The sequence below is a fragment of the Sorex araneus genome, chromosome 2 (assembly GCF_027595985.1).
Source record: "Sorex araneus isolate mSorAra2 chromosome 2, mSorAra2.pri, whole genome shotgun sequence".
Taxonomy (NCBI): Eukaryota; Metazoa; Chordata; class Mammalia; order Eulipotyphla; family Soricidae; genus Sorex; species Sorex araneus.
The window spans coordinates 273,979,401-274,005,850 of record NC_073303.1 but is presented as its reverse complement, the minus strand read 5'-3'; the positions used below and the strand labels follow the sequence as shown (position 1 = coordinate 274,005,850).

Here is a 26,450-nt window from a genome sequence, read left to right as displayed (position 1 = left end):
AGCAATCGTATCAGGTACTCTAGCACAGATTTAGGCCCACAAAGGATTCTTTCCACATCAGCTTAATAAAAGTTTATTTTTGCAATGCTAAATCCCCCAAATTTTACAATTTCTTATGTTTCTCTCAAAAAAGGTTTTTTAAAGCCTTAGTAGTAACAATTTAATAATCCTATAGGCTGTTTTAAAAATGTGATTTTTTAAATTATGACAATGATAAAATGCCAAGTATTTAAGGCTTCCCAAATTCGTAACATTGCAAAATAAGAAAAACTATTGGGATCCTCTTATATTTTGACAGTGTTTGTGAAGGCTGGTCACCTGCTGGCAGCAGCCAGCCGTGAGTTCCGCATTTCCATTCCGAAAGCACATCTCCTGCATGCCGGGACATCGAGGTATGAAAGTAAATTGACATTAAAAAAAAAAATCACTCTAACAATTTCTCCCACGATCATGACCATAGTAAATTCCAAACGACATTAGCTGACCCGCTGTCAGATTCTAGACGGGCACCAGTAAACCTCACAGCCGAACCCGTCTGAATCCTCGGCACTTTCCATTTTTAACTAGGCCCTTGAGTCCTAGATCAAAATGTGGTGGAAGAGAAAACAACAATATTGAGAAGGATTTCAACAAACAGCTGGGTTTGACCAGAGCCTTCCAGCTCTCTCCACACAGGCGGCCCCCTCCAGCAGGAAGGCCGGGGCGGGCTCAGGACACATCACAGGCCCCGATCGGCAAGTCTGCGACAAAAGGTGAACCAGTCGGAAATGAAAGATACTACACATACTTGGCAGAACCCTACAGAAAAGAGAAAGCATGGGCTTTACACATCAACTTAATGTGGTTTGAAGCCCAAATTAAAGATAAATTAGTTTTGAACGTAAACGGTAAGCGCTCAGTAGTTTCTGATTCTTGGAATTACGTGAATTTAGGCTAACAGTTTTGCAGTCTGAGGCAAAAGGGAGACATTTCTGCAGTGAATTTAGTAGACTAACTTCCAAACAGCTAGAGGAAATTCCTTCCACCTTGAGGTTGTCACAATCACAATCACTGCCAGACATGCATTCGACAAACACCTGGTGACCAATTAAGTACAAAGCTGTACTATTTGGTAAATTACCGCTTTTCCTCAAATCCTGTATTTTTTGTTTTGTCTTTGGGCCACACCTGGCGATGCTCGGGGGCCATACAGAATGCGGGGATCTAGCCTGGGTCGCCCAGTCAGGCCAGCGCCCCAGCCTGCTGTTACCTCAGCTCCCGCAGTGCTCTCTGCACTGACCAACTCCACTCCTACGGGGAAGCTCAAGTATACCGTGACTGCTGCTCTACAGCCAGTTTCGACATCACAGCCCTATTTCTACTAATTACTCTTATAATCTTTATTATTAATTTAAGTCTTTAAAAATTATAGTTTTAGAACTCTGGCAATCTTTAATTCACTGCATAAAAAATCTTCAACATTGTTCCTCATATAATAAAACTCTTATATATATATTAGATAAGTTAAATATTAGACATGTGGTCTCTATTCACCTAGTATTGATAATGGAAAAGGAGTCCAATGGAATCTCCTTTAGTGAGTTGAATTTCGATTATTCTACAAGATGGCAATTGTGTGCATTTAAAGTGTTTCCCTTATGAAATTATCTGTAAGAATGAAAATTTACGCAGACGATTATATATGTTAACAGGTACATTGGGCAATAAATTCAAACATTTTATTTAACTTATATTTGCTTAGTTTTGTATTGGGTTAAGTTATAAAGACCCAGTTAATCAACTCATTAGATTGGTCAAGGCAAGACACGAACTACACAACAGGACTGAAAAAGCAGTTGGTCTTTTAGTAGTTCTTGGTAATCATACACGCATACACACACATACACACAAATGGGTAGAGTACTCTGGATATAGGATTTCCCCCATAATTTTGTATAATGCACTGCTCACAATCTCTACGGTATTTCTGGAGACCATAAACTGGACATGGCCAAATCAGAGATGTCTGATAGACTCTTATAAAGTATTTGGGAACTTCAACTATACTCCTAAAAGGACTGATTTTAAACTATAAAAAGGAAAATTCATATAAAATTACAACAGATTTAAACAGGCATCTTTTGAAGTGAAATTAATTGTAACTAAATATCCTACTTTGTCAAATATGACTAAGAAAGAAAAGGTACAAGTAGTAATGTCACATTTTAAAAAAACTCTTAACTGAGTGGATTTGGGAAAGGGAGAAAAAAGCTATACAGTATTATTGCACTCCTCGAATGTGCAGAATTCCAAAATGTGCCAGCACTGAGCAACTGTCTTGCATTGAGGTTTCCCAAGAGGTACAACGAGCCTGCCAGGAAGATCCAGCCTGCACCAACAGCTGCTGTCTTCAGTGCAGGCCTTCATGAGGGCAGCCGCGCTGCTCTTGGAGAATCCCTTAATGTCTGGAAGGAAAACAGAGAAAAATATTAGATGTGAAAATTTACAAGTGGGGCTGAAGTAGTAACACAGCGGGGAGGGCATTTGCCTTGCACACAGCCAACCCGGGTTTGATTCCCAGCATCCCATATGGTCCCCGGAGCACCACCAGGAGTAATTCCTGAGTGCAGAGCCAGGAACAACCCCTGTGCATTGCCGAGTGTGGTACAGAAAGGAAAAAAAAAAAAAAAGCGGAAAGAAAATTTCACTGTCACTGTCATCCCGTTGCTCATCGATTTGTTCGAGCGGACACCAGTAACTTCTCTCATTGAGACTTATTGTTACTGTTTTTGGCATATCCAATACGCATGGGTAGCTTGCCAGGCTCTGCCACACGGGCTTGGTACTCTCGGTAAGTTGCCGGGCTCTCCGAGAGGGGCGGAGGAATCAAACTCAGGTCGGCCGTGTGAAAGGTGAACGCCCAACTGCTGTGCTATCACTCCACTTGTAAAATAATTCCCTGATCAGAGAAGACCATCTCTACCAGGCAAATGTTAAGACCTCCTTGTGCTCACACAGGTTTGCTTGTAAATGTTCTTTTTGTTCCTACAAGGGGCGAGGAGGTTTGGGCCCAGCCGGCAGTGCTGGGCAGCGCTCAGAGTAACAGGAAGCATGGGGCATGGGGGTCAGTGCCAAGCAAAGCACGCACCGAACCCCTGTATTAGCCCTTCAGCCCTAAATGTTTATCTCAGGCCATATTACAAGAATTTGTACTCTTAGGAAGAAGTCATGAAACTGAGGACAGGGCGTGCATGTCAGTATCATGGCACACGTGAATCCCTACAACCAGGCAGGCAGTACAAGAAGTTCAGGTCCACCTATCAAACCTCTAAGATACAACTATTAGCACAACCTTCCTCTGGCCCAAACTGAACCATTTATACATCTTAAGGAGGAAAACACCCATCTGTTGAATCCTGAATGAAGATGATATATGTTACTATTATATTGCTAACTGGGATTATTAGCTGATACCTAAACACCGATGTTCACACAACTTACAAAAGAGTTTCCAGTGCTGAGAGGTGGGGCTATGACCGGTGATGTGGGATTGAATCCATATGCACGTTAAGCTTCATTTCATTATCAAGAATTTGAACGAGCTGTTGCATTGACGGCAGGTGACCAGATTCCAGCTTAGACCAGACAGGTACATCTATAAAAGTAACATCATCCTGTTAGTATTGTCTATGTATACAGCATAGGAGGAAAAAGTGAGTCAAATAATTCAGTTTCTTGCTCTTAAGTAATCTCTACTCTGAAATAATAAGTTGTAAAAACAGCTACTTTACAACTGTTTGCAAGAATTAAAGCTAAAAGATGCTGAGACAAAAATCAATAAAATTTCAAAATCCTATCAAAAATGGGGAGAGAAAGTAAACAGAGACTTCTCAGAGGAAGACAAGTGGATGGTCAACAGGCACAGGAAAACATGGCCAGCATCAACTATCGCTGGTGAAATCCACACCAAGACAACGAGATACTGTCTCACACCAGTGAGAATGGCACATATCAAAAATAACAGGAACAATCTGTGTGGCTGGGATGTGGTGAGAAAGGAACTCTTGTCCACTGCTGGCGGGAATGTGGTCTGGTCCAACCCCTGTGGAAAACAGCGCGCAGAGTCCTCTGGAAAGTTCGAACTGCCGGCTGACCCAATTCCACTTTGGGACATCTACAGCCAGGACACAAGAATTTCATTCAAAAGGACCTAAGTGCAGTGATGAATAAGGATTATTCATTATTGCACCAAGTACAATGACTAAGATTCGGACTCAACCTGGGTATCCAATGCGGGGATATGCAAGGAGGCAGGGATGGAGAGGGACCAACACACTGTAACGAGCCAGAGAGGATTTTTTATCGGGCGGGAGAGACGCACACTCCACTCTAGCTGGAGTCTGAAAGTGGCAGCAGGTGAGTGGACAAGCAGATGAACGGGCCTGGTTAGGAGCCAACCGAGCTGCCTATAGAACAGTCAGCAGCTACAGTGCCACGTGGCACAGGTCACGGAGCCAGCGGCTGTGGCATCGGGGCCTCTGGATGATGCAAATGTTCTGATCATTATCTGGTGAACAAAACCTCTGGGTGAATTTAAGGCAATGAAGCAAAGAGATGACGTGCATTTAAAAACAACAAAACAAAACCCCTCATTGTTTGAAAGGATTAAAAAATCTTTTTCTGTACTAGGCTAGAAAGTATTTCACGCTTTCTGAACTAAACAGCAAAGACATGTAATACATGTGCTTATATACTGGAACTAAAGTTCCATGAATTCTTCAACATTCAAATTTAAAACCTTAAGACATGAATACTGAAATTTGAGTTTCACTTAATTCCCGTATGCCACAGAATAGTCTTCTGAGTTTTCAATCTTTAGAAGGCCAGAAAAAGCACGTCTAGTTGCTGGAACTTGCCAACTTCCAGGTTAGAGAATGTACTAGAGGGTAAACAAAGTAATTGTGGCAGGACGAGGGTGAGAGCAGTGAAAGTAACAGAAGCGGACTTCAGGAAAACGCAGACGGCAGAAATCAAGACTCGGTGACCCACTGTACGCGGAGAACAAGGGAGACCGCGTGGCCGGATGTCGGGGGTCAGAGAGCTAAGGCAGCAGTGAAGCTGGCCCTCCACGCACCCGCCTGGGCTCAATCCCCAGAGACACACTCAGTCCCTGAGCTCCGTCTGCAGTAACCCTGAGCACAGTCAGGAATAGGCCCTGAGCACTGCAGGGTAAGGTCCCTCCCCACAAAATAAACGAACTGGGGGAAAAAATAACTATCCCAACAATAGCAACAACAACAACAAAAACAACTGATAGATGGAACAATAAACCCCCATGAATAGCTAAAGCAATCCTGGGAAAAAAGAGATAGGTGGCATCACCTTCCCCAACTTCAAACTCTACTACAAAGCAGCAGTAATTAAAACAGCATGGTATTGGGCTAGAAACAGACCTGCAGACCAATGGAGCAGAGTTGAATATTCTGTCAGAGACCCCCAAATATATGACCACTTAATCTTTGACAAAGGAGCAAGAAATGTGAAGTGGAACAAGAAAAACCTCTTTAACAAGTGGTGCTGGGAAAACTGGATAGCTACCTGCAAAAGAATGAACTCTGACCTCTGTCTAATGCCAGGCACAAAAGTCAGATCAAAGTGGATTAAAGACCTCAATATCAGATCAAAGTGGATTAAAGACCTCAATATCAGACATGAATCCACAAAGTACATAGAGGAAAATGTAGGCAGAACTCTCCATGACATTGAAGCTAAAAGCATCTTTAAGGATGAAACAGCACTGACCATGCAACTGGAAGCAAACATAAACAAATGGGACTACATCAAACTAAGAAGCTTCTGCACTTCAAAAGAAATAGTGACCAAAATACAGAAAGCCCACAGAATGGGAAAGAATATTTACCCAATACCCATCTGATAAAGGATTAATATCCAGGATATACAGGACACTAGGAGAATTGTATAAGAAAAAAGCCTCTAACCCATCAAAAAAAGGGGAAAAGAAATGAACAGAAGTTTCCTCAAAAAAGAAATACAAATGACCAAAAGGTACATGAAAAAATGCTCCATATTGCTAGTCAACAGGGAGGTGCAAATCAAAACAATGAGATATCATCTCACACCACAGAGACTGGCACACATTCAAAAGAACAAAAGCAACCAGTGCTGGCGTGGATGTGGGGAAAAAGAGACGCTCCTTCACTGTTGGTGGGAATGCCGACTGGTCCAGCCTTTCTGGAAAACAATATGGACAGTCCTTCAGAAACTAGAAATTGAGCTTCCATATGACCCCACAATACCACTTCTGGGAATATATCCCGAGGATGCAAAAAAGCACAGTGAAAATGACATCTGCACCTATATATTCATTGTGCACTGTTCACAATAGCCAAAATCTGGAAGCAACCCAAATTCCCTAGAACAGATGACTGGAAACTTTGGTACATCTATACAAAGGAATACTATAGAGCTGTTAGGAGAGATGGTCACGAAATTTGCTTATAAATAGATAAACATGGAGAGTATCATGCTAAGTGAAATGAGTCTGAAGGAGAGGGGCAGACACAGAAGGACTGCACTCATTTGTGGAGTATAAAATAACATAACATGAGGCTGACACCCAAGGACAGTAGACAATAGGGCCAGGAAGATTGCCCCAAAGCTGGAAGCCTGCTTCATGAGTGGAGGGGAGAAGGCAGATGGAACAGAGACGGGATCACTAAGAATATTATGGCTGGGGGCTGGAGCAATAGCACAGCGGGTAGGGCGTTTGCCTTGCACGCGGCTGACCCGGGTTCGATTCCCAGCATCCCATATGGTCCCCTGAGGTGTGATTCCTCAGGGGTGATTCCTGAGTGGAGCCAGGAGTAACCCCTGTGCAATGCCAGGTGTGACCCAAAAAGAAAAAAAAAAAAGAATATGATGGCTGGAGGAATTGGTAGGGATGGGAGATGTGTGCTGAAAGTAGATAATGGACCAAACATGATGATCTCTCAGTGTCTGTATTCCAAACTATAATGCCCAAAAGTAGAGTATGGGGAATATTGTCTGCCATGGAGGCAGGGGGAGGATGGGAAAGGGGGGATATACCGTAAATGACCTAAAAAGGTCATTTACGGGGCAGAGGAATAGGACAGTGGTAAGAGTTTGCACTGCACACATCCAACCGGGATTGATCCTTGGCACCCCATACAGTCCCCTGAGCATCGTTGGGTGTGGCCCCAAAACCAAACGAGACAGAGAGAGAGAGAGAAAGAGAGAGAGAGAGAGAGACAGAGAGAGAGAGAGACAGAAGGACAGAGAGACAGAGAAAGAGGGACAGAGTGACAGAGAGACAGAGATAGAGAATTTAGCATGATACAGGAAAACCCGAAGGCCCGTTACACAGGACTTAAAGTTGATCGGAGTGTAAACTTTGCAGAACCCACCATTTAAGGTGATCTCAAATGCACCAGTCGACATACACTGGTTCTCAATCATGTTGCTCAAGAAGAAAACCATCATACATGCATAGACCTAAAAGAAAACAGAATGAAGTACAACATGTAGTCATTTGAAGTCAAACTAATTCAAAACAGTAATCTTTTTAGTATATACATAGTATTATATAGCCTCATTTTTATTTGCTAATGTTGTTTTTTTAACCTACTAGAAATTTCTCTCTGAATCACTACTATCCCACTCATTCAGGTGACGCAAACAATCTGGTGTTGCTCCCCCCACCCCCCACAACAAAACCAAGACAGACCCAGGAGGCAGCGACAGTAGGGGGGTAAGGTGCTTGCCTGGCAGGAGGCCACAGCAGGCTTGACCCCCAGCACAGATTCAAGCCCAAGCCCACCCCCTCCCCAAACACCCAGGCAGAACATGAGACCTCAACAGGGACTCTGAGTGACAATGTTCTAGAGACCACAATAGCTCGAGTAGTCTGCACAGAAGAATATCCACACAGAAGGGCTCACGGTGCCATTTTCATGATCTAAAATATGAATTCACAAGAGACTAGTGATGTAACAATCAGCAACACCACGCAGTTACCATAACCTGTCATGTCCTAAATAAATCATCTGAAGTCAAACTGGAGAAAAAGAAGTTTAGAAGGCACCCATGACATTCATTCCCCTTTAAAAAGCTCCCCCGAGCCTTCCCATGACACTGGGAACACCTTACTCAACTAACAGGACTGAACAGGGGCCGGAAAGCCAGCACGGGGCGAGGGTGTCCGCCTTGCATACGGCTGTCCAGGGTCTGATCCCCGGCATCCCAGACGCCACCATGCCCCCCAACGAGCACTTCCACGGTAATTCCTGAGTGCAGAGCTCGGAGTAACCCCCGAGCATCTCCCGATGTGTATGCCCCTCAAACAGGAAAAAAAAAAAAGGAAGGAATAGGTTTCAACAAAATCACCTGAAAAAAGCAGGATACTGTGAGGATATCAATATATCAATATATCAGTGCAGTGTCAGAGGTGAGAGTCTGTCCCCTGCCACCTGGCAACGTCGTCTACTTTGAGGGGACTGTGACCAGGACTGTTATAAAGGGGGACAGCATACAAGCACATTCCCCCTCCAGGTGAGGCAACAATGCTCTGTCTACACTACACTGTGCTCGAGTTAATCTAGAATCGATAGAGATCACATATACACAAGACAATAAAACACCAGTTCTCAGTCTGACACAAATCAGTATTCTGTCACTAACAGGATGGACGACGACCACAGCCATGCCCCGACAGCCATCTGCGAGGAGCCCTGCCCGGAGGCCTGGGCCAGCACAGCAGGGCAGGAGCTGGCCAGGCTCACTGGCCCTCACCACGGTCCCCTGTGCACTGCCAGGAGTGACCCCGGAGCACCACTGGGGAGAGTGAAAAAATTAAATAAAAAACCTTGCCTGAAAGTAAAGCCAGGCAAAAATCAGCTAACGGCAGCCCCAGAATAGCCCTGAGTGACACGATCTCCTCAGGCGAGAGCCCCAGCAATACTGAAGAGAGACAGAACAGGTCCACTTCCCACAGCATCTGCAAGGATGACCTGAAGTGAAACAGGGGAGAGACCCAGGCAGAAGAGGCTGTACCAGATCCTGCAAAGAAAAGCCAACAGCTTTTTTCTCTGCCCTGCTCAGAGATAAAGTAATTTATATTGAAATAATATAGATACGAGGCAGAAAGTACTTTACAAATCAAGCCAGTGCTGGGGAGAAGCAGCATAAAGAGATGCAGGGAACCCAGGCCTCCGAGCAGCATCCTGAGCACTGCCAGGCCTTGGGGAAATAGCCCAAGAGAACAGCCAACATCCAAGGAAAAGCCCTTATGACGACAGTGTTAAGGCTACCAATATGGGGGTGAGGTGGTGAGGCTGAAGGGGCCCAAGGGACCCCGCTGAACCCCTATTCAACACTTGCCGTAATACTGCCCCTCTAAAACTTTTCAACATTTTCTCTCTTTAAATCAAGTAGCTGTCTCAATTTAAAAAAATTAAGTACCTCTCATAAAAGGGGGAAAAAATCCATTACATTAATTTTTGACAGGGGATGGAGAGATATCATAGCATGGCACTGACTCTGTATGTGGCCAACCCACCTGAATCCTTGGCACCCCATATGGTCTTCCAAACCTGCCGGGAATGACCCCTGAGCACAGAGCCGGGAGTCATCCCTGGACACAGAGCCAGGAGTGACCCCTGAGCACAGAGCCAGGAGTCATCCCTGAGCACAGAGTCGGGAGGAATCCCTGAGCATTGTCGGGTTACAAAACAGAACAAAAGAACACACCGAGATGAAGAAACAACCTGAAACAACAGGTCTGCCCAGGCTGAGTTACGTACCTTATTCTCTTGGCCCCACTGCCAGATGCTAGGAGCTTGCATGCCAAAGAAAGCAAAAGGATCCTTGCCCACAATTATTAAGCCTATTACTACTAATTTGAAGACTGACAGGAAAGATGCTATGTGTCTGTGGAAAGAAAAGAAAAATTCAACGTAAGTCGTAATTTTTCATTCACTTCAAAACTCCATCATGAATTACACGTCCAGGCATTTTTGAGAACCGACTCTGAACATCACCAGTCCTAACTGTGAAGAAAGTGAACCGAAGTTTAACCAGCAGCTTGAAGACCAATCGCCAACATCTCTGGGATGCTAGTACAGAGACAGCGCAGCGGCCTGCTGCGGCCCGGCTCCAGGCGGGACAGGGGCCCAGGGCTCCAGGCGTGGCGCCCAGCACTGCACACGGCCCTGAGCACCACTGCACGCGACTCCAGAGCCCAGAGTAAGCTGGGCACAGCTGGGCGTGGCCCAAAGTCAACTGAACATGTACCACGCGGCTGGAGATGGTGCGGTGGGCAGGCGCTCTGGACCGAGCATGTGGCTCCCGGGCACTGGCGGGAATGATTCCTGAGTGCGGAACCAGGAGAGTCAGCAGTAACCCCTGGGTACCACCGGGTGTGGTCGTAGTCAAAATGAGTAAATAAATAACTGTGTAGCTTAGTCTCTACAATATTACAACAGTAAGGAATTACTTTAACCCCTGACTTTCTATGAAATATGGATCTTCTTGATCTAGTTCCACAATGAAATCCATATAGAAAATAAATCTATATAAATGTTACCATTTCTGGGAGAGAAAAAAAAACACACAAAAAAGCTCCTTCTTAAATAAAACATTTTCTGTATTTGAATAAAGTAAATTTCCTTACCGATATATTGGTTGAGGGAGGTAATTCTCTCCTTCAATGCGGATGTCTGGGTACCGCTGGCTGATAACCCGCATGTACTCCTCAAACACCCGCCTATAACCTCAGGAAACACTGCAGAGAAACAGAAGTACTTTCATTAAGAGACTTAAAATAAGTCTAGGTCTATTTTATAATTACACAAGGTCTAACATTATGATCAAATTGAAAGTGTTTCTCAAGAGTAAGGATCCTTACAGAGTGATGACTGTCAGATGAGGGGCACAGGTCACTGGGATATTTTCACTAATGTTAAGTCCCCACTCCCTCACGGGAACGAGAGCGTGGAGTCACAGCGGGACAACAGACGCCTGCTCATGCAGTGAGCACACCCCAGCCAGAGTCCTTAACACTCAGTCTTCTGACGTGAGAGCCTTATTCTAGGGCTGGAGCAATAGCTCCAAGGGCTGGAGGGCACGCCCGGCATACCGGAAGCCAGAGAGTATCTCTGAGCTTTCTGTGGGGCACCAGTGGTTGGACTAACACCGAGAACAATCCTTGCTCTGAAATGGGGCTTCCAGAACAAAATCACAGGGAGCGAAGCCACAGCACAGCGAGCAGGGCGCTTGCTCTGCACCTGGGTTCAATCCCTGGCATCCTGTATGGTCCCGAGCCTGCAGGTGTGATCCTGAGTGCAGAGCCAGGAGTAACCCTAAGCACTGTAGGGGGTGACCCAAAAGGCAAGTAAGGGGGAAGAAGGTCCGAATAAGGGCACAGACGAGTCACCGAGTGCTAAGGAATGAGGCATGGGATTGCTCTCTGTTCTCACTCTGCCCCGTGCAGGAACATGCCTCAGAAACCCCACGTCAAGGACCCTAACACTCACAGGTTCCTGACTTAGAGTCCTGCCCCAGGGCTGGAGGCACGGCTGGCACAGGAAAGCCCAGGGGCGTGTGCCCGTGTGTGGCGGCTCCTTCAGCACCCCTGCGCCCAAGTGGTACCCGGTCACGGACGAGAACTGACGCAAAGGCAGGGCCTATACTGCTGTAAGTGGCCCGGCCTCCGAGGACCGCACAGAAACCCCAAAATATAATTCTGATTTTACTCTACAAGAAGGCAGGTGTCAGGCAGATACTTTCCAGCAACCTGACAGTCGCACATCACTGCTCTGTATGTACCTGATATGCGGCGTGCAGCAGCAAAGGGGAAAGTGGCCACGAGCACCATGTGGGGAAGGGTACACTGGAAACTTTACAATACTAAGGACAACGAAGTTGCAAATAAATGAAAAGGAATCTTGCACTCATGGGCTAGATTTCACACTGCTAAAATACCTACAACCATTGAAAGAATCCACATAGCCCCTGTCAAAATCTCAATGGCTTTCTTTAAATGAAAAAAAAAAAATCATTCTAACATTTGTATGAAAGCACAAAAGACAACAGACTAGACAAAGGAATCTTGAGGAAACGCTAGAAGCGTCACACTCCCAAACTTCAAACTCATCACGGAGTCACGCAGGTCAACACTTAATGCTACTGGCAGAAAAAAGACACAGAGATCAATGAAAAAGAACCAAGAGGCCAGACAGAAATTCATGAAAAATTCATTGGAAAAGAATGAAGAGTCTAGACATAAATCCAACCGATTTACAGCGAGTGTCAAGACCATGAAGAGAAGCCGCGTGTCCAGCGGGCTGGCGAGTGGCTCTGGCGGGAAGCTGGCCGGCGGCCCCGCCCTGTCTCCGGAGCACCACCGGGAGCAACAGCCCATCAGATGTGTCCCCAAGGCAAACCCAAATCTCCTGAATGAATGACAGAGGAAACTAGACCATACATGTAGACCATACATGTAAAGAAGGAGACCGGGCCACTACTGGGAGTGCAAGGCAAGTCTTGAAACATGAAAGAGAAGCTCCTCGACATCAATCTTAACAAATGAGTGTTTTGGATTTGGCCCAAAGCTAAGGCAACAAAACAAAAACTGAAACAATATCAAATTAAAGTTTCTGCATAGCAAAGTAAATCATCAACAAGAGAAAAAGGCAACACTATCATTGCATCTATACAGCCCTGCCGGGAGCATCCCTGGGCACAGAGTCACGAGTAAGCCTGGAGCACCATCAGGTGTGGCCCCAAAGCCAAAAACAAATGGGCAAAGAACCTGAATAGGTATTTTCAAACTCTAAAATACAAGTGGAGCAGAATCTCCTGACCCCGCACCAGGCTGTCTTCACCAGAGCCCCGCCCTTGCAGGTGGGCGGGTTGAGTTTCCCTCCCTGCCCGGAGCAGAGCCTCAGCAGCTGAAAACCTCCAGAACCCATCCACAGCCATGCTCAAAGCCACCCTCACACGCTCGAACAAGTCTCACCCACGAGGAGCCAGCAGAGGAACCCAGGTATGCGGGACCCGGGGCTGAGATCTCCACGCCTCCTCAGATCAGAACTGGGGCCCCCCTCAGCACCCCAGTTTTCCAGTAGCTTGGCAGTCACACCCACAAACTGCCCGCCGCCCCTCCCCCGCGCCTTGTAATTCATCAACAGCCAAGATCCAGAGACTAAATCTCCCAGAAGAGAGCAAAGCAGCATTTCCTGGGGCGCACGGCTGCATTTGCAGCAGCAAGACCTCTTTCTACTCTAGCCCACTGAGGTACCCAAAGTAGCACACATCTGTTTGGTTTTACACACCTGCTGTATCCTCTTATGTGGCTTAAATGGCTCAAGAATGAAATACAGGGGCTGGAGTGATAGCACAGTGGGGAGGGCGTTTGCCTTGCATGTGGCTGACCCGGGTTCGATTCCCAGCATCCCACATGGTCCCCTGAGCACCACCAGGAGTAATTCCTGAGTGCAGAGCCAGGAGTAACCCCTGTGCAACACCAGGTGTGACCCAAAAAGCGCGCGCACGCGCACACACACACACACACACAAGAATGAAATACAACAACCTTCACACACTTCCCTCTTATTGTGGTGGGATGCTTGCTGGTGACGGGGTGTTTGAATATTATCTGCAATGAACTATTGTGAACTACTTTATGAAAATAAAATGTATAAAAATCGCAATAAAATAAAATACAAATGGCCAACAGTGCAGAAAAAAGTACTCTGTGTCACTAGTCACAAGGAAATGCTACTCAAACTAACCCTGTCAGACACCAGCTCGCTGCTTTCATCCAAAGCACAAGAGATGCGTGTGGGCCAGGGTGTGGAGGGAAGCAGGTGAGAGTGCAAACTGGAATGAGAGTCCCCAGAAAGTTAAAGTAAAGGGATCGCCAGAAACCCACTTCTGGCTGGATATTCAAATGGAATGAGGCGGGAGACGCCTGCCTCCCCACGGTCGCTGCAGCATTTTCTGACTGCCAGGACTGGAAACAGCCCGCCTGTCCACGGACAGTTCCGTCTGCGCGCAACCGTGAGAGGATTCCGCACTGGAGACCGAGGCGCTCCTGTCGGGGATGCGGCTCACCGGCAGAGCGTGTGAGCCCTGACACCTAAACATGTCTGTGACAGAATGGAAAGGAACTGAAGGCATCATGCTAGGGAGGGGCAAGCTTTCCGGGCTCTCACACGCGGAATCTGGAAAAAAAAGAAAAAAAAAACCGACAGTAAACTGTCAGCTGATTGTCAGCAGTGGAGGGGACAGGCATTACTCGGCACAGGACACGAACGCCCACTGATGAGATGAAGAAACAGGGGGCGCTCTAGTGTCCTCTACAGTGACTGACCAACAACACTGCACTGTATACTTGAAATGGACCATTACGAAATTGCAGTATGTGGTGATAGGCACGTTAAGTAACCTTAACTATATACACATATCAAATCATTAGCCTAAATATGTGTATCTGTCCGTCATATCTACAGTGAGGAGCGGAGGGAAGGACTTAGGACTCCAGGAAAGATCAAGCCCTGGGGGCCAGGGACGGAATTGGGTCGGGCACATGCAATTGTGGGAAAAGCCCTACCCATCATACGGTCGCTCTGGCCCCTCAACTACCAAGTCTCAAGTCAAGGGAGCACTTCAGGCCACTCAAGCAGCACGGCCAGAAGCAGAGTGCAGTGAAGCTGAAGCCATTACCGCGGGCAGGGTGCCTGCCCTGAAGGGGTCCCCCGCGCCCCGCCAGGAGTGAGAGCTGTGCTCAGAGCCAGGAGGAAGCCTGAGCACAGCTTGGGGGGCTGTCCCCCAACAAAGAAAGGAAAAAGGAAAGCAGAACTGTGCTCTCCAGGCGCAGGACTACGGTGAAAGCTCGTGAAAGCTCGGCCTGCGGCAGAAACAGGGACAGCAGCTGGTGGGAGCCGTGCCTGAGAAGAGGCCCCTCCCACTTGGCCCCCCATGCATTCACAGGTACAGGTATTCTGTCTTCACTATTTCTGAGACTTTGTTGCTTCTGCTGAAACTATTACTCATACAGTCTAGATCACCTGTGTGCCACATCACCCTGCAGCCAAGAAGTACCATCTGATGTCACGCCTGCACTGCCGCTCACCACAGAGCCAATCACCTAAATGACAGCACTTGACTCCACTGGCCTCACTTTCCATCTAGGGATCGAATAAGCTGAGTTGAAACTTTTCTTTGAAATGGGATAAACAGAGCCTAGCTAGATCAGGCACCGTTTCCATGGTCCCACACCCGTCTATCATTTATTCACTCACTGGGTATTTGTTTCTGGTGGGAGCGGGGGGCTCGCGGGACCATGTGGATGCCCAGGCCGGCCTCTTGCAAGGTAACTGCCTTCCCCGCTGCCCTATCCTGCGACCCCTCCACCACCCGACTCTTTGCTGACCAACTCTGCCGGCAGGGGTCTGAGCAGACACCCCTGCCTAGGGAAGGATGAGGCTGAGCTGAGGCCCTGGGTCCTTTCGACGAGCCCCCAACAGAACAGTCAGGTATGCTGAGAACCATGTCCAGAGTAAATGCCTACTTTGTCGGACACCGAGGGGGCTGGGGCACAGGCTGGCACGAAGGAGCCCAGCTGAATTTCCGGCACCACTACTGCCCGTGACCCCTAGTGGCCCAAGACCAAGACCAGAACCAAACCAAACCAAACCCCTTTGCCCATGGTTCTAAAATCCAGTATCCACCCCGTCTCCACTGGGCAGCAGAGAGGTGTTTCTGACACGCTTCCGAGATAGAGACTCTCCCTCCTGGAGAACCAACACACGAGCCCCAGGAAGGCTGTTTGCTCGGGAAGCTGCGGCCCTTCTCCAGGCGAAAGGCGATTCTGTCCCAAAGGGTCAGCCACGGACGGCTTCCTCAGAGGCCCACTCGGACCTCCCAGTTCTCGTCTGTTTAAATCTTGATGTTTTAAGACCTTGGTGTTAAAACAGAGTTGGCCTAGAATCTTGAAACCTAAAAAGGACATTAAATCTGTACCATTCTTATTTCTGAAGATCAAATTAATATACAAGACTAATTTGGTAGTTTACTTATGCATAATAACGGGCATTGTTATAAGCATTTTAGTTTTGGGGTCACACACAACCACGCTCAGGAATTATCCCAGGCTGTGCTCGGGGACAATATGTGGTTGATCCCAGGGAGCGAATCGGGGTTGGCTGTGCTCAAGGCAGCCTCAACCCCTCCCTCCCCGACCCCCTGCATAACTACCCTTTCCTCCTGGCATCTGCCTTCGAAATTTGAAAGAAAAATGAAGGAGCTTTTTGCAATATGAATGTTTTTCCCAAAACAAAGTTTGTGTTTTCAAACGTCAAACAGCACAGCTGCAGGTGTTTTTTCTCCCTAGCCGACAGATGTCTGCTTGGGGGTCACAGGTGGTGGCGCTCAAGGGTCGCTCCCGGCAGCGTCCCTTCCCAGGGATCAAACCCGGGCCAACTGTGCCAAGGCCCTGCCCACTAGTTTTACCATGGCTCCGCGCCCGCCTAGCGAGCAGACGTCTGACCAGAGGTGGAGCGGTCAGCGGCACCTGACAGTCCGGGACCACCCACTCCTGCCACCCATGCCACTCTTCCAGCTGACACTGAACTTTCTGGGCCACCGTGTGACACGGACTCTCGGTACACCTCCAACAGATAAGTATGTGGGCATGCTACACATGTGCTAGAACAGCAGCCCACACCTGCTCCTGGTCCGAAACCTCACTAGCCTAGGGCTGGAGAACAAGCTAGTCTCCCGTCTCAGGAATCCAGGGAACAGCTGAATCCTAGCGGATGCTGAATACAGACTCTGTGCTTCAGAAAGTGAGGGATTTTTCAGTCTCCTGAATCAAGCCACCAAAAATTCCACTTTTCCCTATCCTCAAAAAACACCTGGTCCTAATTGTCGTCAAACTGCCTACTCTTGCCAAGCTGTTACTAACCCAACTTCTCACATCTCCCCTAAAAGAAAACGGGCCAAAATCTCAGATATTTACTCTCTAAGTATTTGATTTCATTTGTCAGCACACTGTCTGAAGTACCTTCCCTCCTATTCACTATGCCCCACATGCCATCTCACCCCACAGGCTGTCCCAACAGTGACCCACTGCACAGCTGACCTCCCGGGCTGTCAGCAGTGGCCCCTGAGCGCTACTGGGTGTGCCCCCAAACCAAAACAAATAAAAACAACACCTAAAAAACAAATGACCTTATGTTTTTATTTCCAATACTTTCTTACCCTCTGCATTAAAAAAAGAAAAACCAACAAAAACATAGGGTTGAGAGCTTGGATTTGCTTTTGACTTGTACTTTATTAACCTGTTATAGACTGATTCCTTTAGACATTAGAATAAACTCAATTTTAAAAAAAGCCAGGGATTGGGGCTGGAGTGATAGCACAGCGGGTAGGGCGTTTGCCTTGCACGCGGCCGACCCGGGTTCGATTCCCAGCATCCCATATGGTCCCCTGAGCACCGCCAGGGGTAATTCCTGAGTGCAGAGCCAGGAGTGACCCTTGTGCATCGCCAGGTGTGACCCAAAAAGCAAAAAAAAAAAAAAAAAAAAAGGCCAGGGATCTCAAGAAATCTTACAAAAACACTGAAAACAACTAGAAGTAAGGACATGTCAGGAGACAGCAGTAGAAGCGGACAATAAATTCCGGAAGCTTCCCCGGCAGTGCCGAGAGTAGCTGTCTAGCTTCTGCATGTATCCATCGATGCAAAAAAGAGATGCAACAGGTTTAAAATCTCCCAGGAAAGAGCTGTAGCAGGAACAACGCTACCCACATGCATCAGAAATTCAAAGGAGCGGGCAGGCCTGGGGCCCACACGTCGTGCTCACTGATCCACACTGTGGCAGGCATACCCTACGCTCTGAAGAACAGCGGTGACTCCAAGTGATTTGGTCCACTTGGTTTTCAGAAAACCATCACTGCGCCACCCCAGGAAACCCCCCATTTTCTCCTGGGGGGAGGGCGTGCTGGGTTCTGCAGGGAGCACACGCAGCCACGTGCCAGGGATGGGTCCTCGGCCTAGTGCATGGCAGCCAGGAGGCAAGGGGAAGGGGAAAACAAAACCAAAGCCACCGCCTGAGTGCTCATGGAAAGGGTTGAAGAGCAGAACCGGCAATCAGGACTCCTATTAAAAGCCAGCCAGTGTAAGAGCAGAAGGACACAAGCCGTCAGCGGCACAGCGCTGAAAGGTACTTTAAAGCCCAGCTCCCAAGCAGACGGGCTAAACCCAAAGCAAAAACACCGTCATTAGCAGGAGACGCGACTCAGCCGTGCAGCGCCTGCTGCCGACAGGGCCCTAGGCCAGCAGTATGCGTGTGCGCCCGTTTGTGTGTACACACGCTTTAAAAGAAAAGAAAAAGAGCAACAGAGAGCACAAAGCAAGCACACCTAAAGAAAACGAACAGGTGGAAAGCTGCTAAGTTAATGAAAGGACCAAGACGACTCTGGACGTGAATAACATCATCAACATCTACAGAGAAGAAGCTCGAGCCCACCACAGGGTGCTCACGACTGGCCACGTCCACGGGGTCACAAGCACCACTAGGTCACAGAGAAAGGTCACGAAGGCGCGATGGATCAGCAGGCAGGGTGCTTGCCTTGTACATGGCCAACCTGGGTTCCATCCTGGGCAACAGAGAAGGTCCCCAGGTACCATCTGGACTGACCCCTGAGTGTGGAGTCATGTGGCCCCCCCAAAAAAAAACTGGAAAAAAGAGAATGTTCTGCAGACTTAGGGGGCTAGCTAGGCACATGCCTTGCACACTGCGGACCAGTTTGATTCCTGGCACCACATGGTCCCCAGGTGCTGCCAGGGCAGTGTGGTTCCAGGCACCGCCTGGCACCAGAGGGTGACACTGTGCTGCAGGCTGGGCTGGCTGGAGTGGGCCCGCAGAGGCCTGAGCACCAAGACCTCCCGCCCTCAACCCCCGCACACACACACAGACACACAACTGCTGACAGATAGTTAGTGAACTTTTTACTTCCTTCTGTTTATTTTTTAGTCTTTTCCCCCCTTTCCTTTTTTGCTTTTTGGGTCACACCTGGCGATGCACAGGGGTCACTCCTGGCTCTGCACTCAGGAATCACTCCTGGCGGTTCTCAGGGGACCATATGGGATGCTGGGAATCGAACCCGGGTTGGCTGCATGCAAGGCAAATGCCCTTCCCGCTGTGCTACTGCTCCAGCCCCCCCCTTTAAATTTTTACTGGGGGCGCCACACCTGGGAGTGCGGTGGGCCTCTGGGTCACACCAGCAGTGTGTAGGGACAGCCTCGGGACCCACATGAGCTCCACCTGCTTTTATTTATTTATTTATTTTTTAAGCAAAGCGAAAGAGTAGCGCTTCAAAGGCTTGATCACCCGGCTGGCTTGGGCGCTGTGCTAGGAGTTTAAACTGACTCCAGGCCCCCTCACTTCCGCCCCCCTCCCCACATGCGGAACCAGGTGAGATGGGCTAGGAAAGCTCCAATGGAGACCCCAGCAGGCTTCATCTCCTCCTCCGCAAGCCTCTCAGCGCCCCCTGAGCAGTCCATCTTTCCTTCTGAGTCTCTAGACCCTCTTTTCACTAGAACAGGCCTTACTGTCAGACAGTCTGCAGACCCGCGTTCCCCACCGGACTGTCTGCAAACCTTACTGTGCAAACAGCTCTTACCGCCAGCCGCATGCAAGGCAAACGCCCTCCCCGCTGTGCTATCGCTCCAGCCCCTACTGAGCGCTTATGTCACATCTGTAACAGCCTTTGAAAACTGGGCCACCGGGATAGGCTCTCAGTGGGCACTTGCTGCGTTGTGACGCCTGCCCCTGCTTGGTCCCAGCACTGCACCTAGAGGAGCCCCACGCACGGCCAGCTGTGGCCCAGAAACCAACCCCAAACAAACAAGACAGCGGTTAGCATGCTTGCGTGCATGTGGCCAACCAAGTTCAATCCCCAGCACCACAGTGGGGTTCCCTGAGGACAACAGGCCCTAAGCACCACCCAGGCGGTGCCCACACACAAACCAGACAGAAGAAACACGCAGAGAAACAAAAGCTATAATCTATCTCAGGAAGGCGTGTCCACTTAATGGCAGTACTTCTTCCCTTCGGAGTGGTCTGTAAAACCAGGGTCTCTCTTAGGGTTGGTGAAATACAGTAACTGAAGTTTCTAGTTTGATTTACTGTGGTTCTTTGGGGAGATGAAAATGTGCTGACCACAGGCCTGGGGCTGAACCCAGGTCTCTGACACGTAAAGCAGCATCCGAGCCCTCAGAGCTATCTCCCTAGCCCATTCAAAGACCCGGGGGGCATGGGGGGGGGAGGTGTTTGTTGTGTCACATCCAGCAGTGCTCAGGGGACAATACGCAGCGCCAGGGTTAGAACCCGGGCCAGCCACATGCCAGGCAAGCGCCTTGCGAGTCTCTCTCCAGTCCTTTCAACAGCTCCCAAACCTGCCCCTCTACCAGGAGGTTCTGCGCCAAATTTTTGATTCCAAGTTCCTCAACTCGCCTGGGCAGCTCCAACACTCCTGTAAGCGGTTTCTGACCTGTCCTCTGTCCCCCTGAGGCTTCTTCACCACGTCTGTCTCTCCTCACGTGGCATGGCCGCGGGTCCTCCACTGGTCCCCTGAAATCGTGTTCTCTGCCCCTCGAGGCGGCTAACCGAGCGAGTCCATCCCACTCTTAGCAGCTCCCAAACCCCAAACCCCTCGAGTCTCAGCTCCGAGTTCATTTCCCGTACAAAGCCTGAAGCCAGACCAAGTGTCTCACCCCACCACTTGACTGCACAGCATTTAGGTTGGGCTTGGGGATACAGCAGACCACTGCTGTGTCAAGGCTCTGGGTTTGAGTCTTTGCACCCCAAAGTGCTCACCACGGAATGATGATGACCGATGTCAACCGACTCCTGCCGTAACATCTACGTAAACACTGAAGTGGAGTCCCAGCGCCAAGAAAGTGCCTGCACAGTCCAGCAGACAGATGCCAACACGGTGCACACACCAACCGGGGGCGCCCCGCATGACCTCGGGTCAACCCTGAGCAGAGACAGAGCAAACCCCAGCACTGCCAGGTGTGGCTCCCCCAAAACAAATAACTGGTATCAACAACCAAATAGGACTTAGATCTTTTCTTGACATTATGCCGTGAAAGTAAAGGTTAAGTTGATATAAAATTTAAATTTAAACATCTATTTTTTGCAGTGGACTGGAGCGATAGCACAGCGGGTAGGGCATTTGCCTTGAATGTGGCTGACCCAGTTTCAATTCCTCTGTCCCTCTTGGAGAGCCCAGCAAGCTACCGAGAGTATCCCACCCAAATGGCAGAGCCTTGCAAGCTACCCGTGTCATATCCGATATGCCAAAAACAGTAACAAGTCTCACAATGGAGACATTACTCGTGCCCATTCCAGCAAATCGATTAACAAAAGGAGGACAGTGTTACAGTGCTACATTCTTGGAGTAGTTCCTTAATTCACCTCCTAACCCTCCATTCATAAGCTGGACTGTACAATTACAGCAGTAGATCCTTAAAATTCAATTGCTTTATTCTGTTTTGAAATCTTAACTGTACTGACTCTATTATCAGTCTATTCATGTTACATCACATATATGTGACAATATAAAGCATGTGTACAAATACATTTTCTTATAAAAATAACAAGAAACTGGGACAGGAGAACCTTAAACTCTAAGTGCTTTCTTTTGTAAAATGTTTAATATTTAAATATCCAAACAAGCTGGATCAATGTTTCCCCAAATATAAAATTAATGTCAAACTACTTCATTCTATCAACTGGCACAGTAAAGCACACACTCGGGCATACCACCTCTGCAGAATCCCTGAGGTGCTGTATCTGTCTTGCAAAGCAAAGTTATCTTTAGTTCCTGTCACAAAAACAGTGCTGAATGAATACTTATTGAAAAGTACATGGTGGCAGAGAGGGAAGGTCGTTCCAAGCTATTCTGCAAGCATGATCTTTCCCTTCCAACCTCCTTGCAGAGCCAGGGATGTGGCTCAGCAGTACAGTACCTGCCACGTGAGGCCCTGGGTTCGATTCCTGCCACTGTTTGCTCCCCTAAACACCAAGTCAGATGTGGTCCAACTACAAACAAAAAAGTTTTAAAATCCACTTGCATGACACTGCTATTCTGATATATTAGCAGTCACAAAAATGATACAATTTACGGACGATAAAACTCAAATTAAAGAAAATAACATAACAAATAAAAGGGATGGGGCTGGAGCAATGGCACAGCAGGTAGGGTGTTTGCCTTGCACGCTGCCAACCTCGGTTCGATTCCCAGCATCCCAGATGGTCCCCCCGAGCACCACCAGGAGTAATTCCTGAGTCTATGAGCCAGGAGCGACCCCTGTGCACTGCTGGGTGTGACCCTAGAGCCAACATAAATAAATAAATAAATAATGAAAGGGACAAAAGCAATTTGAAAGAAGGTAAAACAGTTCTCTCCTTTATTAGGCTTTTTTCCCCTGCTGTTTTAAAAAGATGCATCCTGGCATGCTTCAGGCTTGCTCCTGGCTCAGTGCTCAGGGGCCCCTCCTGTCAGGGCTTGATGATCCAACCCAATCTGTAGGCAAAGCAGACAGCTCAGCCCCTGGGTTACCTCTGCCCTAACAGGGAGAATTACTAAGGGGAAATGCATTTCACAACTCAATCTCAAAAGGAACTGAAGAATTTCCTTTTCTCAATTGTTTAGCTTCCTTTCCTTTCCAAAGAAACTTCAAGTGACAGTCCAGATCAAAAACCAAATCAAAATTGAAAGTAAAATTTCACTTGACAATATACAGACTAATCTCTGGGGGAAAAGCAACAAGTCACAAACTAAAGTTACCAGTATTTGAAAGTCACCTGTATTATTAGTTGTTTCCAATCTACAGATGAATTTAAAAAAAAGAGAGAAATAATCCTGAAGCATTTCTGCACATGCTCAAGGTGACAAAAATAAAATTTCCCTCATATTCGACCTTTTGATTTAAATTTTTTAATTAATTTGAATTTAAAAGAAAAAGAAAATCTAAATATCCAAAGGTTTTGTTTGGGTTTCTGGGCCACACCTAGCTCAGCCTTTGCAAAGTACTTCTTTGAAGAAGTACTTTAAGCATTAAAAAAAAAAAAATTTGAAGTTTAATCTGAAGGAATTTGAAGGACTTTATTCTCTTCCCTACAACTGTTTTAAGCATTTGAAGTTTGTTATGACTATTCTTAGAGAAGGAACACTTAAATTATTTTAATAGTATTCCAATACAAACATCTTTAAAGTATTTTGGGAAAATACAACTGAAAGAACGGACACAACAGTAGGGAGTATGGGGGAAAAAAATCATGTAACTTGGGAACCTGCAATCTAGCCACCTTTTTTGATTCCTAAAATCCAAAAATCGTTTGATTTTAGTAATCAACATTCACTGGTTGGTATTGGGCATTACAGGGACGCTATCCGCAGGGAAACTGCAGGAAGCTTCTCTAAAACAGGAAGAAACGGGCTTTAGCTTTCACTCATCACCCTTCTGACTCCTTAGAAATCGCTCGATCTCCTTCTAGAGATCTGACCGAGTGGGACCGGCACCGAAGCACAGACATCGAGACCAGGAATACAGCCCAACACGCGAGCCTTCGCAGAAGCGGGTTTTAACTCGCCAGCCCCAACTGCCCGGCTAGCCCGGCCTGGGCGGTCCCCGCGACGTTCCGGCCCCTCGCCGGCCCCTCGCCGGCCCCTGCCCCGCGCTGGGGGGCCCCCGACCGTCTGCAATTGCACAATTTAGACGTCTGGGTTTTGGGTCCCCCCCTCCCGACCTTGGGGCCACACCCGGTGGTGCTCAGAGGCTGCCTCTGCCTCTGCGCGTGGAGGGGGTCGGTCCTGGCGGTGCTGGGGATGGACGAGGGGTCACCCTGGGTGCAGAAGCAGCAGCTTCAGCCCGCCCGACCCCTTCCTCCTCCCCCCGATGCCCACTGGGCGGGGGTCTCGCTTCCATCCCGAGCCTCTGCAACCTCTGCGGGGCCCAGGTGAGGCGCCCGCCGGGCTGGAGATTTGGAAACGGCCGGGTGGGTGTTCCGGGGGGTCGGCGGGGCGGGGGTCAGCGGGGCCGGGGATGGCTGGACCGGAGGGTCGGTAGGGCCGGGGTTCAGCTGCGCCAGAAGATGGGCGGGGCCCGGAAGACAGCCGGGGCGGGGGGGGGGGTGGTCAGCGGGGCGGAGGGGGATGGTCAGCGGAGCCGGGGGTCAGCGGGGATGAAGGGTGGGCGGGGCGGGGTGTCAGCAGGGCGAGGGATCGGCGGGGCTGAGGGTCAGCGGGGCGGGGGAACGGCGGGGTCGAGGGTCAGCTGGGTGGGGGTGGGTCAGCGGGGCCGGCGGCTCAGCGGGGCCGGGGGTCAGCAGGGCGGGGGGACAGCGGGGCCGGGGGATCAGCGGGGCGGGGGGGGTCACTGGGGCGGGCGGTCAGCGGGGCCGCGCCGATCATGCCCACGTCCGCCCGGTGGCCATGGCGGAGCGCCGGCCCCGACTGGCCTGTCCGGCCGCTCCCCGGCGCACTAGGCCGCCGAGCCGGGGCCTCGCGTAGCGCGTAAGGCCGGGCGCGGCGCGGCACGGCCGGGGGCGGCGGGGCGCGGCGGCCGGGGCCCCTGCGCGCACTCACTCACCAGATCTGGAACTTGAGCAGCGGCCCCGTGGCGTACTGCATCTTTAGGCGCCTGGTCGAGATGCCGCCCAGGTTGGTGGAGGCGTCGCTGCGGACCACGGCCGCCGCCGCCACCAGGAAGAGCAGCAGCCGCCTCATGGTCGTCGCCGCCGCCACCGACGCCGCCGCGGCCGCCCGCACGCCCGGACTGCAGCCGGCCCGCGAAGCCGCGCAGGCGCTGTCCGCCGAACCCCACCGCGCAGGCGCCGTCCGCCAAGGTCGGCCCCCCGGGAGCGGCTCCGCGCCTGCGCGCGGCCCGGCGCCTGCGCAGACGCGGGAAGGGAACGCTCCGACCTCTCCGGCCGTCCCCGCCCGCCATCTTGGATGTGTGTGCTGCAACCCGGAAGGGCGGGGGATGCGCGCACAGTGGGGTACCGCGCCGCCGCGGGGGGATGTCAGAGATGCTGATTGATGACGATCCCGGTCCCACCTGGCGTTTGCTTGCCAACCCCAGCAGCTGGCTTTCGGGAGGGCCTCGATAACAGGCCCGCTCCGGTGTTGGGAGGAAAAGAGGAAGGTGACTCCCGAGGGCGCTTGCCTTTCTTACTCAAGCCGTCTCCTTTCCTAAAGGCCGTTTGTGTGTCAGGACATTTCTGGAGGGATGCGGGACATGGCTCAAGAGGTAGAGCACATGCCCTGCGATCGGTGGGGTCAGCGCTGGCACCCCCCAGCCAGCACCATTGGGAGTGATCACTCATAACACCATGGCACCCCGAAAAAAAAAAAAAGAAAAACACAAGTTACTGCAATTTTGGCTTTTTTGGTTTTCTTTTGGTTTTAGCCACACCTGGCAGTGCTTAGGGTTTACTCCTGCCCCTGTGATCAGGGAGTCACTCCTGGGGTGCTCGTATGTGGGCCAGCCGTCAAACCAGGGTAGGCAGAGTGCAAGGCAAGCTCCCTGCCTGGTGTACGATCCATCGGTTCCCTGCTCCGACAGTCTTGATGGGCTGTAGCCTTTTCCCCCGGAGAAGCAAATGTTTGCCATCACCTCATTTGCATACATATTACATATCATCTATGTAAATATGTATCTCTAAAGAAGGACCGTTTGAAAAGAAAAATGGACCACAATGATCCTACCTTAAAAAAAAAAAAAAGTGAATGCTCCATAGCAAAGATCTAGTTACTCTTCGTATTTCTCTGGTCATTTTCCCGTCACTGATTCATTGAGATCGGGATGGAAATGAGGACTGCAGAAGGATTCGGTCTGCTGGCGAGGTCTCCGCTGAGAAAGCACTGCAGAGCGGCTGCAGAGGCTGGAGTCAGCAGAAACTGTCACTGGGAAGAAGCCAGATCCAGGGGAGCCCTGTGGGCCGGGCCGGGCCTCTGCCTGCGGGGAGCTGCTGGAAGAAGGAGCAGGAGAGGAACCTGGAGTGCACAGCCGGACCCCTCCTCAGGGCTGGGGCTTTAGGACAAAAGAGGTCATCAACCTGGAGTCTGACTGAGGAGTAAACATTCTGATGCTATCACAGTGCTACATAGAATATGCAGAGTATCAAAATTATGTTCTTAATGTATAAATATGGCAATAGATTATATTACACATATATACATTTAGTTTCAAAATGGTGTTCATACTCTGCAGACATATATAATTTTTGTATGATGTATATATCACTGTAGCACTGTCAGCACAGTAACGTTTCCATTGTGAGACTTGTTACTGTTTTTGGCATATTGAATACACCACGGGTAGCTTACCAGGCTCTGCCATGCAGGCGAGATACTCT

General features: G+C 49.3%; 1 protein-coding gene across 1 annotated transcript; it reads right to left on the bottom strand.

The window, feature by feature from the left end:
• Positions 1–57: 57 nt before the first annotated feature.
• SELENOT (selenoprotein T) lies at positions 58–24,902 on the bottom strand. The gene is made up of 6 exons (XM_055128197.1): positions 24,683–24,902; positions 10,688–10,798; positions 9,819–9,945; positions 7,425–7,512; positions 3,481–3,634; positions 58–2,444 (listed from the first exon to the last, which is right to left on the bottom strand). Exons 1-5 carry the CDS (start codon positions 24,817–24,819, stop codon positions 3,510–3,512), a joined length of 588 nt encoding a protein of 195 aa, XP_054984172.1. The 5' UTR covers positions 24,820–24,902; the 3' UTR covers positions 58–2,444; positions 3,481–3,509.
• Positions 24,903–26,450: the final 1,548 nt, after the last annotated feature.